We start from the raw sequence: 18,695 nt of genomic DNA on the forward strand, positions 1-18,695 counted from the left end.
GACCTTGAATGAGACAGAATGCAATGACCAGCAAACCCACCGTCACTGGCTCACACACGCCACACATTCCAGTCGGTTTTAGTACTTCTCTCTTCAGTATGAGCTTGGGAAAGGCCGGCAAAGGATCTTGGGAAAACAGAGACAAGACAGGAAAATTAAGTCAATACTGAAATATTGTGTCAATAAAAGGGGGAGAAACTAGGACGGAGTGCCATGGGAAAAACAAAACTAACAGAAAGCAAGAGATGATAGCTGGAAATGGAAAGCATGGTAATTGAACTTAAGATGTGATTGTGAGGTTGAAAACAATATTGAAAAACACACCCAAAGAAGTGAAACACAAAGAAAAAGAGATCATGTTTAGGAATGAAAATGAGTACGAGAAAGATAAACCTAAAATTAACAGGTGTTTGAGAAGGAAGGATCAGAGAGATTATTAAAGTTCCAGACCTGATGGGATACAAAGTCCAAAGCAAGACAATCATATGAAATTTCAATTAAAAGAGAGAGAATAGATTCTGAAAGTTTCCAAAAAGAAATAATAACGTGTGTGTGTGCTTGTATGTGTGTGTGTGTATGTGTGTGTCTGTGTGTGACCTACCAGGTACAGCAAGCATTAACTTTCTCAGTAGAAGCCCTGACAGCTTGACAAGTTTCCTTCTGGAGTTTTTCAACTCGGTGTGAAAGTAGAATAATGACCCTGCAGGAGAAAAAGGGATTGGAAAGTCCAACTTAAATATCCCTTTTCTCAAAAAATATACTGAGGTTATGTTCCAGGAAAATGCAGGTGAACACCCAGAAAAAGAAAGCCAGGGGCTGGGAAGGTGGCTCAGTGGTAGAGCGCTTGCCTTGCATGCATGAGGCCCTGGGTTTGATTCCCCAGCACCACATAAGTAAAAAGAAAAAAGCCAGAAGTGGCGCTGTGGCTCAAGTGGTAGAGCGCTAGCCTTGAGCTGAAGAGCTGAGGGACAGCGCCCAGGCCCAGAGTTCAGGCCCCACAACCGGACCCAAAAAAAAAAAAAGAAAAGAAAGTCATAGGACCCTGAAAATGGGGGGACAGAATATCAGGGTGGCAGAAGGAAGCCCCTGCAAGGATGGAGAGAGAGAGGGCCGCGAGGCCCCGTGGGAGGCAGCGCAGAGAAGAAGCAGTCCAGATGGGGACAGAGAGATGAGGAACTCACTGCTAGCAAAGGCAAAAACTATGGCTGCTAGATGGTTGAGAAATCCTTGGGAATTCCATACTACATATTCCCTGGTCAGATTAAAGTAAATGGGTGTTGAAAACTGGGGTTGGGTGTGGCACTGGACTCCGGCCACTCCGGTTGGCTGAACTCCAGAGACTCCCAGTTGCTGTCCACTCTGACAGTTGGCTGGAGGTGCCTCTTGGTTCTTCTCCAAACACAGGACAAGCCAGGCTTTGTCCAGGGAGTACTTTAAAAGCTTCTCACTTGACTGACTCGTTTTCAAGCTTGAAGAGCCTTCCATGTCATCCCAACCATGGTGCCAAACTTCCAATGACTGTGCCCAATGACTGGGCTCCCCAGCCCACCCTCCCAGTCTCATGACTCTGTTCCTGCTGACTGGCCCTTCCATGCTCACTCATTTCTATGCTGCATGCTCCCTCCCTTCTCCCTTCCCAACCCTGCCACTTTCTTCTGCCTGTCCATGAAACTATCTCCGCCACCCAGCTGTGGAGTCCCTGCCACACAGGGAAACTCTTATTACCAACCTGATATTCTCATCCACTGAGCTTTATTGACCTTGATAGCAAGTACAAATTGCGGCTATCCCCATAACCTTCCAGTTAGGGGCCATCCGTCTTGCCAACTCATGGCATTGTTCGATGAAGTCTCCATGGAATAACAAAGAAAATCATGGATGAGAGAAGTAATGGCAAGCTAGTGGAAGCAGTGGCCAGTTCTCTGTATGTGCTACCGCGGCATTCACTGTTACTTCTATTTACTTAGCATCTTTGATACTCAGGCACATTTTTGTGCCAGGCAGACTTTGCATATGAAGTAGTTTGGGATATAAATAAGAAGAGCAATTTATCAGTTATCCAGTTGTTTAACAATTATTTATTAGATGCCAAAGGTTGCAGAAATGAAATAGTTTTATCTCGGCTTTCAAGGAGTTTATAGTCAGTTGGGAGCAATATAAACAAGCAATAATAATTCTACAAGTCCCCTGGTTGTGCAGTGAACACTAGGAAAGCTCGCCTGTTATTTTTCTAAAACACAAAATGCCAGCAGCTGGGCAAAAGATTCTTCTGAAAGACTCAGAGAGGGTTACCTGAGTCTAAAGCAACAGCATCCAATTTCTTTTTTCTTTTTTGTCAGGACTGGGGTTTGAACTCCAAGCCTCGTGCTTGCTAACAAGGCCTCTTACCACTTGAGCCATGAATAATGCTCTTTTGTGATGTAGTTATTTGTTAGATATGTTTTGCTCCCCAGAGCTTTCCTCAGTCCAAGTTTCTCCTATTGCTACCCCCCATGCTCAGCTCCTAAACTTTTTTTATACTTTCATTGTTTAAAGTAAGTCGACATCCTACCGAAAGGGCGTGCTTATAAATTCTATTCACTATTGTATTCAAGGGGTATATAAATTATATAGAATAGCCAGGTTTGCAAGGATGATAAATATAGATGGTATTCTACTATCTTCTGCCTGGGCTCCTGTGGGTCACCTGTAGGAGCTGGGGAAGAACACCCCAACTGTAGTGCCTACCTGTCTAGTCCAAAGTGAAGCTTTACTATTGTTGGTAGTATGTGACAGTCCAGACATTTCCAGGATCCCAGTAAACACTGCTTGTAAGTGGCATGATTTCCCTGAGAATGAGCCCATACAAAAGAGAGAATTAGCCTGAAGTTGCTTAGTGAGCATGGAATTAGAACAAATGGAATTGTGGTCTGTAGAGATGTTTCATCAAACTAGAATAAGCGATTGAACTGCCCTTCTCCTCTCGGGGGATAGTTCTGTCTGAATAACTAGTGCTGGCCCTCAAATAAATAGTGGCATGTTTTACTTTTAGCTCTCCTTTCTTCTAGAATCATTTTAGACAACTGCCCTTCAGTGAATACATCACCACCTCCGAAAATAAGAATGAACTTCATTGGGTTGAAACTCGAAAATGTTAATTACATTCCTGTCCTGGGAATTCAGCCTAAAGAGACAGAATTGCTTTGCTTAAAGCTAAAGAACCAGGGGAACTCTGGTGTTTGCAGGCTCTTAGGCTGTTAAAGAGCTGTCACTCCATCAGGAGGAATCCTTGCTGCTGGCCCCAGAGGACTCCTCTTCCTTCCCTCTCTGCTTAGGGATTTGATGGGTGAGAGGTTGCTCCTTTGATTTAAGTTTTCTCCAGAGTCCTCCATTGCTAGGCAGCTGGACGAGCCTGCCCTTGGCTCCTTATGTTGGATACCAGGTGTTCACCCAGATGGGAGGTTGAGTCTCAGGTGAACTGGCTTCCTTCAAGTATTATCCTATCCAATATCATACACTATTCCCCCCCCACCCCCCAAAAAAAGACTAGCCTATTTTTCTCCTGCTAAAAGCCATGATTTTTCTTTTAATTACAATTTCACTAAGACTTTGACAATCTTTTTTTTTTTTTGATCCAGTCGTGGGGCCTGAACTCTGGGCCTGGGCACTGTCCCTCAGCTCTTCAGTTCAAGGCTAGCGCTCTACCACTTGAGCCACAGCACCACTTCCAGCTTTTTTCTTTTTGCTTATGTGGTGCTGAGGAATCGAACCCAGGGCCTCATGCATGCAAGGCAAGCGCTCTACCACTGAGCCACCTTCCCAGCCCAACTTTGGGAATCTTAAGAACAGTCCGATTGCCCTTTCCTCCCACCCGTTTTACCGTCACTAGATTCAGACTTATTTTACACTGACTTACTGTTTTGGTTTTGCCTGCTAAGATAATTATTAGGAAGACTATTAGACTGGGAGAACTCCAGAACCCAAGGATATATTATGAAAAACGTTATGTTCATGCATTCAACAACTTACCTAAAAGGTAAAAATTCCTCTGGTGCCAATCCCCAAGTCAATGTGAATAGTAAGACAAAAACTTGAGCATAGCCAATCAGAAGCCACCATGTGACCTTCCAGCAAGCCAATCAAAAGCCACCATGTGACCTCCAGTGAGTCTCCACGTGATGGAATTCAAATACAACCAACCAACATTATCCTCCAGTTCTCCATCTCCAGATTCAACAACTGCAAAGCCAACATACTCTTTAAAACTTGTGTTTGTTCTGAGCACATACAAATTCTTTCTGTCAACATTTCTGAGCCGATGCAGTATAACAGTGATCCTCATAGCATTACCCGAAATCTGGAAATGACTTCAAGTCTGTAGGAGGTTGCATGCAATTGGTATACAAATATGTTTGCATTTTATATAAGGAACTTCAGCATCCAGGGTTTTGATATTCAGTAAATGTCATGAAATCAGTTCCCCCAGGGGCACAGAAGTAGATTCCTCTGTCTTGTTTCCACACCTTGTAAAGTTTCCTCTCTCGCCCTTCCCCACTAGTGCATGCTAAACCACTGGCTGCTTTGTTCTAGGATCGAAGAGGCTCCAATAAACTAGCTAAAAGGTCAATGTGCCTGTCATCATGTATTTACCCTGAAACTTCCCATAAACTTATCACTACAGCCTAGATGTCTGTAAAAGAAGAAAAACAAATCACATTAATTAGGTAGGAAGGCATTTTAATATCTTATAGAAGAGCGATGGATGTTGTATGTTTAGTTTAACATTATGACTTAACCAATAGCAATCCCAATGCAAAATCATCTTTATTTAAGAGTAGTGGTTTTATTACATCATTGCCATAAAAGGAAGGTGAACACAGTTTGTTTATGAAGAAAAATTAATGAAGTGGACTTACTTGATTCATTGGGCTCTTCCAAGGAAAGATACACCAAGAACCAATTTTTACAAAATCATTTTTGATTTGATATTAAAGCCCCAGGCTTTAGCAATGGCTTTAAAACGTGCTCATATATTTCAGTCTTCAACTGTGATAGCAAATGTACTCAGAAATATGCACATTAAAAAGAAATGTCTTCCCTGGCAGTGAAGTTGAGAGCCACATCATGGTCTCAATATAAAATTCTTAGGCCATCTGTCCTAATGGAATTGGTGTGTGCAGGTTGAGGGTTTTTGTTGGTCCTGTGCATTGCTTTTCTCCTACTTGCGTGGCTTCTCTTTCAGGCAATAATGAGAGAGGTGGCAGGTCCCATGGCATCTTCCCATGAGGTCCAGAGTTGAGGCTTAGATCTCCACCCCACAAAGCACCCCACAGGTCAGAACTTCTTCTGGAGGTTCCAGGAGGGAAGGGACAATTAGGGAAGAGATAATCTCTATATGGCAACTCACTTCTGGGTGCTTGGTACAGAAAAGGCAGGAAATGGCCATAATCTCGTCTGGTTGCCTGACCGGTTCCCACTTTTCCTCAGCTCCTCCAGGACTTCATTCGTGAAACCCAACTCTGGGGTCTGAACTCCGGCTTCCACGGGAGTAGCCCCTGGTTATCCTGAGACAAAGATGGGGGAAAGCAAGTGCCGCATACCAAAAATCCCCATTTCCTCCTTTTATTTTTTAATCAGGCTTAGTTCGAGCCTGCTGTTTCTATACCAAGCCAAAGCCACAGGTGTGAAGGTGAAGTTCCGACAACACCACCAGCCCACATACAGAAGCACCAGGAGCTCCTCTCAATGGCTCCTCTCTGCAAATATCTCCTAGAATGCCTCCTAGAAATTCCAATGACCAATATTTAACCAAATATTATATACATTTAATATAAATTACGTTAATATTTTATTGTTTTTCTTCTATTATTACATATAATTTGTGTCTCATAATAGATTTTGTTACATCCTTTTCACACATGTATATAAAATATTTTTGATGAAATTCATATGGAACAATAAAAGACCCTGAATAGCAAAAACGCTCCTCAATGGAAAGAACAGTGGTGGAGGAATATCAATACCAAATTTCAAACTCTACTATAAAGCCATAGTAATCAAAACAGCTTGGTATTGGCATAAGAACAGACCTCAGGACCAATGGAATAGAATTGAAAACCCAGAAATGAACCTACAGACCTATAGCCATCTAATCTTCAATAAGGGAGCTAAAACAATAGAATGGAAGAAAGACAGCCTCTTCAGTAAATGGTGCTGGCAAAATTGGTTAACTACTTGTAGAAAACTAAAGCTAGAGCCTTATATATCACCCTGCACCAGAATCAACTCCAAATGGATCAAAGACCTCGAAGTCAAAGCAGACACTCTGAAAACATTACAGGATGGAATAGGAGAAACCCTAGGTCTCCTTGGCTCAGGCCGAAATTTTCTGAATAGAGACCTAGAAACACAACAAATCAAAGAAAGGTTGGACAAATGGGATTGCATGAAGGTGCAGAGTTTCTGCATGGCAAAGGACATAGCTAGTAAGATCAATAGAAAGCCCACCGATTGGGAGAAGATCTTCACTAGCCATACAACAGACAAGGGTCTCATATCTAAAATATACTTGGAACTCAAAAAATTAAATCCCCCAACAACAAATCCTCAAAGAAACAACTGCCCAATAAATAAGTGGGCGAAAGACTTAAAGAGAAACTTCTCTGAAGAAGAAAGAAGGATGGCCAATAGACACATGAAGAAATGCTCAACATCCCTAGCATAAAAGAAATGCAAATCAAAACAACATTGAGATACCACCTCACTCCAGTTAGAATGGCAAAAATCAATAACTCTAACAACAACAGATGCTGGAGGGGATGTGGACAGAAGGGAACCTTACTTCATTGTTGGTGGGAATGTAAACTTGTTCAACCACTTTGGAAAGCAGTATGGAGGTTCCTCAAAAGACTTCACATAGAGCTCCCCTATGACCCAGCAATCCCACTTTTGGGCATTTACCCAAATGTTTACAAACAAGACCACACTAAAGCTACCAGCACAACTATGTTTATTGCAGCATTATTTACCATAGCTAAGATATGGAACCAACCCAGATGCCCCTGAGTAGATGAATGGATCAAGAAAATGTGGTATATATACACAATGGAATTCTATGCCTCCATCAGAAAGAATGACATTGTCCCATTTGTTAGGAAATGGAAAAACTTGGAAAAAATTATATTAAGTGAAGTAAGCCAGGCCCAAAGAAACATAGGTCCCATGGTTTCCCTTATTTGCAGTATGTATGAGTCAAGCGGAAAAGGTCAGATAATGTGATGTTAGGAAAATGAACCCTTAGATATGTATTTTAATGTTTTTTTCTTTCATGCATTTGTTTCTAATGCGTTTATAAGACTATCTCTTTGTTGCTTTGTATATCCCTCCCCCACAGTATAACCCCTGCTTTCACTATATTTGATGTCAGTATAACTTGTGGAGGAGATGGGGAAAAACAAGTCGTTTAAGGATACAGGTGGACCTGTTGCAACAATGAGAAGTACAAGTTGTCATGTCGAAAACGAGGTTTACAACGTTGCGGGGGGAGGATTTGGTGGGGGAGGTGGGGAGGCTGGGAAGGGATGTGAAGGGTACAAAGGAGGAGGCTGCAATGCTTGATAAGAAATGTACGCATTATCCTGCCCATGAAATTGTAACCCCTCTGTACAGTATGTTCACAAAAATAAAATAAAATAAAATAAAAATATTTTTGATGATCTTCACCTCACTCATCACACTGATCCCCCTTTTACCTCCCCCTGGTTCTCTTCCTCTTCACAAAAATCCCCCTTCCTACTTTCTTGTATTTTTCTCTAGATAGCACATATGAGAGAAAAAATAAACATGCAAAATTTCTTTCTGAGTTTAACTTACTTCACTTATTTTCTTTCAAACAACATGAATTTGTTCTTCTTTGTGGCTGATTAAAAGTTCGTTGTTATATAAGTACCACATTTTCTTTACCCATTCACTCACTGACAGGCCTCTAGGCTGATTTCACATCTTGGCTATTGTGACTGCTGTTGTAATAAATATAGGTGTGCATGTATGTCTACTGTATGATGACATTAATTCCTTTCAGTGCATGCAATGGGCTGTTATCTCTGGAATATAAGATATATCTATTTTCAGTTTTTTAAGGAGCCTCTACACAGACTTTCATAGTGGTTGCACTCACCAATAGTGTATGAATTTTCTTTTCCCCACATCTAGGCCAGCATCTCTTGTGGTTTGTCCTTTTTTTATGTTGGTCATTCTGATTGGGGTGAGATGGAAACTCAGTGTAGTATTGACTTGCATTTCCCTGATAGTTAAGGATATTGGACATTATTTCATGTATCTACGACCCATTTTTACTTCTTTGGAGAATTGTCTCTTTGGTTCATTTGCCCACTTAGTAACTGGCTTTTTCATCCTTTCAGTGTTTAGAATTTTTCAGTTCTCTTTATAGTCTGGCTATTAATCCCATCAAAGAAATAGCTGACAAAGATTTCCTCCTGTCCACTAGTCTGTCTCTTCATTACAATGATTGCTTCCTTCACTGCATAGAATCTTTTCCATCTTGTGCAATCCCATTCATCAATGCTTTCCATTATTTCCTCAGTTATTGGAACCCTAATCAGAAAGTGGTTACCCATGCCTATATCTTGAAGTGCTTTTCTTATGTTTTCCTGTAGTAGTTTCAGAGTTTCAGGTTTAGGCTCTATTTTGGGTTATTTTATTTTACAGGGTGAAAAATAAGGATCTAGTTTAAGTCTTCAACATGTGGGTATCCAGTGCTCCCAACACCGGGTTATATTTTCTCTAAAGTAGAGCACCAATGGTTTTCCCTATTCCAGAAACAAGACTAGAAGATAGATGTGCATCCAGATTCTTGTCCTCATGATGTTCTTAAGGAAGTAACTATAGACAGGCATGCCCAAAGGCAAGAATATATTTCCCAAAGTATATGAGGGGAGTGACTATATCTGAGAAGATGTACTTTAGCCCATTTATTGGGTGTTGGGGTTTTTTGATAATTTAATTTTTTAAGTTCTCTTTATATTCTGAATATTAGGCCATTATCTGATGTGTAGCTGGCAAAAGTCTTCTCCAATTCTATGGCTGTCTTTAAACTTGTTAGCTATGTCCTGTGCCATGGAGAAACTTTATTTTGATACAGTTCCATTTATCAAGTCCTTCTTTGATTTGCTGTGCTTCTGGATCTTTACTCAGAAAGTCCTTGCCTTGCCAAGGAGACCTAATTTTTCTCCTACTCCTTCCTGTAATAATTTCATGATTTCAGGCCTTGAGATCTTTGGTTTTGAATTGGTGCTGGTGCAAGGTGAAAGATAGGAATCTGGTTTCAGTTAACTACTCTATGATACAGCAATTCCACTCCTGGGCATTTATCCCAAAGATTACAAACCAAGATACAGTAAAGCCACCAGCACAATCATGTTCATTGCAGCACTATTCAGTGTAGCCAAGGTATGGAATCAACCCAGATGCCCCTCAATGGATGAATGATCAAGAAAGGTTGTATATATACACAATGGAATTTTACTCATCCATTAGAAAGAATGATATTGCATCAATTGCAAAGAAATTGAAGGACCTGGAAAAAAATTGTTAAGTGAAGTAAGTCAGGCCCAGAGACATGAAGGTTGAATTTTCTCACATATGTGGAAACTAGAATTGCCTTATAAACTTGTAAGTAAATCTATTGGGTGGTATGCAAGCATACAAGTGTAGTAACTAATATATGGTAGATTTGAGGGAGAACTCAAATAGTCTCATTCCTTAGAAAAGCAACATCAGGGGGGCCGGGGGAGGATGGGAAGGGGAAACAAAGGAGAAGGTTACAATGCTTGATAAGAAATGTACTCATTATCTTGCCCATGTAATTGTAACCCCTCTGTACAGTATTTTCACAAGAAAAAAAGAAAAAAAAGGAACCAAAGAATGTATACAACTGAAAAATAAAGTAGCCAAATTTTTTAAAAATGCAAAATCAAAAGTAGGTACTTGAAAGGGGTAGAGTAGAATCCTGGGGAGAGGGGTAGACAACTGAAGATGAGAAGTGAAGAGAATGCAATCAAGAACCCAATGTATATCCTACAAAATTAAGAAAAGTGAGGGAAGGGGTGAGTTGGGAGGGATAGGCAAGAATGTTGAAAAGGCGATATTAATCAAGATGTCTTGTTGAGTGGCAACTGCTTTGCACAACTACTTAAAAGATAAAAGTATAAAAAAGATAAAGTAAAAGCATTTAAAACAACTAGTAAAAAGAAAACTATTGCTGTTTGTTGTTTCTTTTTGGTTTGTGCTTTATTCTGGGTTTTTTTTGTTTTTTGTTTTTTGTTTTTTGTCGGTCATGGGGCTTGAACTCTGGGCCTGGGCTCTGTCCCTCAGCTCTTCAGCTCAAGGCGAGCGCTCTACCACTTGATCTACAGCGCCACTTCTGGTTTTCTGGTGGTTTATTGGAGATAGGAGTCTCACGGTCTCTCCTGCCCGGGCTGGCTTTGAACCGCAATCCTCAGATCTCAGCCTGCTGAGTAGCTAGGATTATAGGCGTGAGCCACCAGCGCCCGGCTTGGGTTTTTGTTTTTGAGGTAAATAATAGAAGATACTTCTTTCAGGATTTTCTCACATTAGAACCTACTGAATCTGGGGGTAGAGTGGGTTACAGCTGGAGTCTTGTGGTTCCTCTCTACACCCACTATAGGGGTTGATGCAGTATATGGGCTGAGGGCTGAGTTGGTCAAGATTGTGTTGTCAGAATCAAGGCTAGTGTTCACGTTAGAAGCTTCTCTTCTTTGTATACCAGAAGTCACTACTGGCTCCAAGTCTGCTGCCTGTGAACAGGCAGGTTCCCACTGACTCTCTTCTGTTGGCCCTCCCAGGGGCAGCAAACATCCCAGCCTGCAGTGTCCCCCAAGTATATCATAGAGTAAAGGGAGCAAACAAGCACTGAGTTCTTCACTGAAGGGGAAGCCCTGAGAGAACATGGCTCTGCCTCCCAGTGTCACAACACTCAGATCTCCACAAGCCACAGTAAACTCTGTGCAAAGGGATAATCAAGGCAGGTTGGCTCAGAGCTCTCAGTCCTGCCCAGTAGCAAGCTACACAGGACAGTAAGGCAGTGGTTGTGCAATCCCTGGGTCCTGGAGTCAGCTCTCAGACTCTAGTAATCCGCAGGGGAGAAGTCTTGCTCCTCACCATGCAAGGTGGGGCTACTGGTCACTGTGCCCTCCATGGCCCCAGCTCCCTGTTGCCCTGTCAGCAGGTCTGTTTCCAATCATCCACATGGCTGCCTTTGGTGGCAATCTCCTGCTCAAACACTGTGGCAGGTACACCTCAGGTCCCTGACTTGTGACTGTCCCCAGTTTCAAACAATAATCTACATACTCCAAAAATACAGAGATGGACAAAAAGAGATTCCTTCCCCATTGCTAGACTGCTATGTAGGAGGGGCCATTCTCACACCAAATCCACCCCTCTTCCCCATTAAATTTAGGGCTCCAAAGCCTTAACGGCTTCTCTTGCAGCTAGGTCTGCTAGTCTACTGTTATCACGCTGACTGTCTTACTTTGAGGTTGTGATTCAGCTTTGGCTCCCCTCCACCAGAAAAGAGTGGAGTTACAGACTGTGCCTACTTTTCTCCTTCTAACCATTCTATTTCTCCATGCCTTGTAATGTCCTGTCATCTCTTTCTTAATCCTGATGCTTCTCTCTTTCTGCCCTGAGAATGTAGAATCTGCTTCACTAATCTGACTCTTCTTATTCGTAGAGTTACATAGTGGAAACTGTCTTAACCCATAACTGCTACTGTTATTTTATTAATTGTGTATATAAGTTTCTGTGCTGGTATTGAAATGATAACATATAAAATAAACATGCCTAAGTAAATTATTGTATATACACATGTGTGTAACGTTGTGGAAGTGAAAGATTGTTTCTGGGGAAATGGAGTAAGGTCATTAAACTCTAGAAATGATATCTTTTGTCCAATTACCCTAATCAAGGTGTAAATGAACCTGGTTTGGCTTTTCTCCTCACAGGGAATTACTGGAATGCCGCCTCTTTCCCAAACCCTTCATCCTATCTGCACTTCTCTACCTTCCAAGGAGAAACAAGTGCTGACATCTCTTTCTACTTCAAGACGCTAATCCCCCGGGGAGTGTTTCTTGAAAATCTGGGAAACACGGACTTCATCAAGCTGGAGCTGAAATGTGAGTACTGGTTCTGTCGATACTTGAATAGACACTTTTTAACTTCAGGCTAGTCCTGGATTGGGATCATGATACCCTGTCATGAGAGTATAGATGATGTTCTTCATTGCAGAAACAGGACAGGACTAGAAGATATATGTGCCATCCAGATTCTTGTCCTCAGAATGCTCTCAAGAAAGCAGCTGTAGGCAGACATGCCTACAGGCAAGAACGTATTTACCAAATACCATGAGGGGAGCAAATACACATGAAGTTCTTTCTTATGTAGTAATTCTCCAAGGATGTGGGTCAAGAGTAAGTGGAGGATGATGTAAAGAGATTTGAGAGCCAGGAAGAAGGAGAAATAACACAAAGGAAAACAAATAATAAGTAAGAACAGCTGTGTGACGGGGACAGCTGCTTACAATTTACCTGCTGGGATGCTGGGGGCGCAGCTTTTCACCCTGCCCCAACCCACCCTGAATTTGTGTCACCAAGGACACAGAAGACAGCCAGGGCAGGCCTTGGGCATGCGCTGTTTAGATCAGGCCAGATGGCCCTGAGGCCACAGGCTGTGAGGAGGTCTGCTGTGGAGGTTTGCCCCTGTAGGAGGAAGTGGCCCATTGCATCCAGGCAGAGCTATTCTAGTGACTGACACCATGCTCTAAATGGGATTCTTTAATAGTGTCAAAGTAATAAACTCCCCAAATTAATCTATAAATATACTCCAATATAAAAAGAAAAAGAAGGGCCATTCTTGCCTTCTTTGTATTCTCAGATGTCAAGTTCAGCTTTAGGAATTTACAGTCCGTGGGCTTCTAAGTTAAGTGAATATTTGCCAACACAGGACTCTGGTGACTGTTGAGACAAGTCAGAGTCTTCAAGGCCACCGTGTGTATCCATGGCTCCTTCACAAGTTCTCGGCCTTGTGGAGGCTCTGTCTTCCTCCCCAATTCATCTGAGGACTCATGCTACTAGTCCTAAGAATGAGCCCAAATCCATTTCCAGCATTAACTGATGAGATATTTTTCCCTTTCGTTACTTATAACTATCCTTATGCTTCTGTATTTTTAACCATGTGATAAACTGTTTCAAAAGAGAATCTCAGATGAACATCATTCTGTAGAAGTCCAGCTGAGTTCATTTTTATTGTTGTTATAATTAAGAACTTTTACAAAGAGGTTGCAATCCCACAAGTCAGGTGTAATGCATACAGTGTCGCCCTTCCTTTGCTTTCCCCTATTTCCCCCTCCCACCCCTACCCTCAAGTTACATAGTTGATTTTTTACATAGTGTTGGCTATTGTGACTGCATTTGTTCACCCTTCCTCCCTCCATTCTTCCCTCCCTGTAAAAAACTCCTCCCTTAAAAACATATTTCTATTTTCTGGTGTTCATTCTGATAAATAGTACTTTAGATGTTCAGAGAAATTCTGCCTTTGGATTCCGCCCCTACCTATACCCACCGTTACTCTGCTTGTTTGTATGTACATGCATAGAGCCCTATATAACTTATTATGTCCCAGTGTATTTTAGATCTAGCTTCCACATATAAGAGAACACATGCACCATTTTTCTCTCTGAAGTTGGCTTGTCTCACTTAACATGATTTGTTCTAGGTCCATCCATTTCTCTGAAAATAACATGATATTATTCTTTCTAATGGATGTAAAATAGGTGCCATATTTTTTGACCCACTCATTTATTGAAGGCCATCTGGGCTGTTTCCATAACTTGGCCATTGTGAATAGTGCATCAGTGAACGCGGATGTGCAGGTGTCTTTACTGTATCCTGACTTGTAATGTTCTGGGTAGATACACTTTTATTTAAAAAAAAAAAAAAAAAGGAAAGGATGACTCAGGGAAAGACTTTGGACTTTCCTGCTCAAGTTCAAATCCAGATGCTGGATGAATTGCAAGATCTCTTTGTATCTCAGTTTCCTAAACTTTAAAATAGGGGTTAGTCATTCATGGGGGTTGTGCTGATGACTAGACATAGATAGTCACAGGACACTTAATTCAGTATCTGGCAGACTGTAATTATCATCCAAGGGTTGATCATTATGGATGTGATCTGAGCCAGACAGGACAGAATGGGAGACTGGAGGAAGATATTCTTTGTCTTAGAACTAAAATTAATTATTTATTAATTAGTTAAAATGCTGTATTGAATTATGGATTGGAATTATACAAAAGGGAATTTTCACTTCCCTCTGTTAAAATTAATTGAATCAAACTATGTTCTCACTTCTATATTAGTAGGGCCATGTTTCAGAAATAAATATCCCATGGCAAAAAAACAGGCAATTTCATATTTTAGCAATTTTCTCATTTCTGTTTAATGACCCATTCTCCCTGTCTTTGTCTCATATCCTCCTCTTTTTAAAGCCAGGCCTGGGTCTCAGGGCAGACTGTGTGTGGAGAGAGCAGGCGTTTCTGCTTCTTGCTTGTGTCCAACAGTGCCATCTATTACTGATAGGGAAAAGTCTTCAGAGGTGTTTTCAGAGCCTTTCTAAAGCATGAAAACTCTGCAGCTGAAGGTTAAATTATAACCTTTTCATGTCACAGCTGACATGTTTTTTGTCATATAGTTACTCTGTGTGAAGACTCATGAGCACGGATTTGAGGGTCTCTTTTCAGAGTCCCTTGTCCTACTAATAACACTAACAGTAGAAAATCCTTTTTCTTAATATCCCCGCAGTGGTGGATATTGGACACCCATCATTATATGACATGTCCACCGAGATCCAAAAGAGCTTTCTTTATGTAAGAAAAACTTCTTCAAAGTAAATAAATAAGAAACGGTGTTAGCTGGGCTCCTGTGGCTCACAGCTATAATACTGGCTACTCAAGAGTCTGAGATCTGAGGATTGTGGCTCAAAGCTAGCCCAGGCAGAAAAGGCCATGAGACTATTATCTCCAATAAACTACTCAGAAAAAAACAGAAGTGGCACTGTAGCTCAAGTGGTAGAGCACTAACCTTGAGCAAAAGAAGCTCAGGGACATCACTTGGGGCCCTGAGTTCAGGCCACAGGACCAGCAAGAAAGAAAGAAAGAAAGAAAGAAAGAAAGAAAGAAAGAAAGAAAGAAAGAGAGAAAGAGAGAAAGAGAGAAAGAGAGAAAGAGAGAAAGAGAGAAAGAGAGAAAGAGAGAAAGAGAGAAAGAGAGAAAGAGAGAAAGAGAGAGAAAGAGAGAAAGAGAAAGAAAGAGGGAGAAAGAAAGAAAGAAACAGAGAAAGAAAGAAAGAGAGAAACAGAGAAAGAAAAAGAGAAAGAGAGAGAGAAAGAGAAAGAGAGAAGGAAGGAAGGAAGGAAGGAAGGAAGGAAAGAAGGAAGGAAGGAAGGAAGGAGAAAATAAAAAAGAAAATGATGCTACTACTAAGATGAAGATAAACTGAAGCACAAATTGATCAAGAAATACAATTTGATCAGAATTGCAACTTGGCAAACCCTGACTGTGTTTCAGGGTCTTACAGGGTCAATCCTAGAATGAAGAAAGTTATTACATCAGTTGTCAAGAGTTGGATCAGGGAAGCAAGATGGCCTCTCAGAAAGAGTTGGGACTCTTCAAGAATGTATGTAAAACAGTTCTTAGAGATAGAAGGAGAAAAAGGATCAGCATAAAGCAATTTCTGGAAAAGGAAGAGAGTCAAGAAATAGACAAGCCTGTAGGCTATCTATAGGACTGGAATTCTCCTCTCTAATGCATACTAAGACTCTCTGCACATATCCCCGGATGCAGTGACTTTTGACCTGATAGGGTTTCAGGATGAGCTAGGGAAGGGCTGTACATCAGCACAGGCTTAAAGTCTCTCTGAGGATATTACCCCTGAAACTTCTTATCTTTTGTCCTCTGAGCATCATATTTTGGGGGCTACCTCAATCTACTTCTATCTGTGGATTTTAATTTCTTCCATACACAGCATGCAGAGATACGATGCTCTAGCCTCATTGATTGAAATACTTGATTCAGTTTTTCTTTTTCCCCTGTCAGGATTCCTAGGGCAGTGGGTAGAGAATTCTCTCCGTGAATAGCTATCAGAGGGCTCAGTTCTTACAGACTTTTGTTTAAACAATCTCTTTCTTTTTTTTTCTTACCTTGAGGCCTGCTGATTTCTTTCTGATAGAAATTCCAACTTTGTTTCTCCGTGTGTGTCTCAAAGGAATTTTGTTACAGTGTGTGCTTACACATTGCTTTCCAGAATGGCAATCCTGTTAATTAACTACATTGCACCCTTCTGTCAAGAGTGGAAGATTCTTGACTCTGAGAACGGTGAGCCTATGTACAATACGTTAATGAGATACCATTAACATCTTATGCACAAGTAGGAAATTACACAGGATATAATCAGGCAGTCTTGCTCATTAGCATACTTTAAAGGTAAATTTTTAAAACTCTGGTTTCACATATTTAGTTCGTTTCTTTGTTCCTTCAGTGCATAGTACTAACTGAGTGTCTTCTATGTCCCAGATACTATGCTGGGTGCTAGAAGACACAGCCAAATCTATCAAGGTCCTTTCCCTCAAAAATCACTTTGTTGTAGACAACAGGCCAGAAAAATCAGTGGTTAGAATGACACTAAAATAGCTCAGCTTTGTTAGGATGTTATGTGGGAGGCTTTGTTCCAGGCATTTTATAAAAAAATTATCTCACTATCCTAACCATCCTCTATTTTGTATCTCCATTTTACAAAAGGAGGAAACTGAGGCACAGGGTAAGGAAGTTGTCTGACAGGTGGCACAGGTAGGAAGTGCAGAGCTGAGGTTTGACCTCGAAAGGTGATGGCTGTGAACGAGACAGTGAGCTGCCACCCATGACAGTGAGCTCCCTGACAGCGCCCAGGGAGAATACTAAACTGGATCTGAGTGACACGGGTGCCAATCTGGGAATGGAATGCTTTTAATTAAATTTTGATGGATGAGCAGGAGTCAGAAAGGTAAAGAAGGAGAAGGAAAGGCAGGAAGCGGGAAAAGCAGGTTGTTTCAGAATTACACCAAGGAGTGACACGATTTGAGACTGACTGAAAGGACTCAGGAAGTACACAGAGTCCTAGTTCCTTGGAAAGAGCCAAGAGAAAAGGGCCTGGAAGGCAAGAAGGTTTGGTTCCCTGCAGTCTCTGTGTGGGAACGTTGTGGCTGGGCTTGATTTTGATTATGGCAAGCTGGGATATTACATGATCAGATCTGCCTTCACTAGAAAAAAAGATTGCAAGGCAGATGTACAAGTGTATCAGTTATCACTATACTGACAGTCATGAGGTAGGCTGGCTTTATTAGAGATTTGTCTAGGTTACATAGGGAAAGTCCAAATGGTCCCACCAGAGCTCTTGTGAGGACAGCGCTTAGCTGTCTAGGATGCACCTAGAGAACCGAGTGACCAACCAGCCAAACAAGAAGTCAGAGAAAGACTCAGGCAGTGTTCAGGTTCTTAGAACGACTAGATCATGGGCAAGCTCCCTGCAGGAAACTGCATTCCCTGCCAAGGAGATGCCCTCTCTGACCCTACAACCTCTCTGTAGGTCCCAATTCTCAAAGGTACAATTTCCCACTTTCGCTGGGGACTAAGCCTCCAATCTGTGAGACCATAGCATGGGACAGGGAGTGAAGAGCATCTGTATTAACTATGATCGAATGAATGGAATGATGACAATGAAAAGGTGTAAACATAAAAGATGGCCAAGGAATAGGAAGATACCTCAGGATTTTAACACAACAGTTAGGAACCTAAACTAGAAGGAAGCTGGTATTTCTGGTTTTGATGTTGCATGAGAGGAGTATGGTGTTCAAGGGCAAATCCAAGCTACCTTCTGGATATTTGAGTTTAAACCTCTGTAAGTTAGGAGAATATCTAAACCAGGGACGTATCTCAACAATGCTGGATCTCAACAGAAGGATCTGAGATGGACGTTCAGGAGTCATCAAACAATTGTGGAATCATCTGGAAATGAGAATTTGATACATTAAGCATGACATTGCCTCCACCCTCCCCCCGCATAAAAACCCAAAGGTATAGAAAACAAATGTCCAAGAATGACAACCCCTTTCAAGAGCTAAAACAAAGATGGTGATATCCCAGCAACCAATGGAAAAGGAAGAATAACACTGAATACTGCCAAGATGTCAGTAAAGCAAGGATCTGAAGGGACCGTGTGGTTTGTCATGGTGAGGACAGTGTCATAAGCTTAAGGATGTGGCTCAGTGGGAAAGCATTTGCCTGCTGTGTGCAAGGCCCTGGATTGGATCCTCAGCACTGTGAAAATAAACAAAGTAAGTTTGTTGCAGTATTTGTTGTAGGTAGTCACTGGGAGTGGTGGAAGTAGACTTGCAGAACAAGGGAAGATGATGTGATGTGGCGTCCCAGAGACACACTCCGTCTGGTGGGAGAGTCTAACACACTCCACTTTATAAAGCAGTGTGTTAGATAGGATAAAATAAATACTAGAAGTGTAAGCTCTGCCTGTGGCTACCAGATGAGGAAATAAGAGAAAGTGTCCTCAGAAATGGGAGAACACGGATTATGTCACAAC

General features: G+C 41.5%; 1 protein-coding gene across 1 annotated transcript in view; it reads left to right on the forward strand.

The window, feature by feature from the left end:
- Positions 1-18,695, forward strand: part of Cntnap2 (contactin associated protein 2) — a 1,671,549-nt gene that overhangs the window by 1,448,707 nt on the left and 204,147 nt on the right. Inside the window, exon 16 of the mRNA XM_069996967.1 lies at positions 12,021-12,191. Coding sequence (XP_069853068.1) covers positions 12,021-12,191 — 171 coding nt within the window. The remainder of the gene's footprint in view (positions 1-12,020; positions 12,192-18,695) is intronic.

The sequence above is a fragment of the Dipodomys merriami genome, unplaced genomic scaffold, assembly GCF_024711535.1.
Source record: "Dipodomys merriami isolate MVZ:Mamm:240054 unplaced genomic scaffold, mDipMer1.0.p SCAF_5, whole genome shotgun sequence".
NCBI lineage: Eukaryota > Metazoa > Chordata > Mammalia > Rodentia > Heteromyidae > Dipodomys > Dipodomys merriami.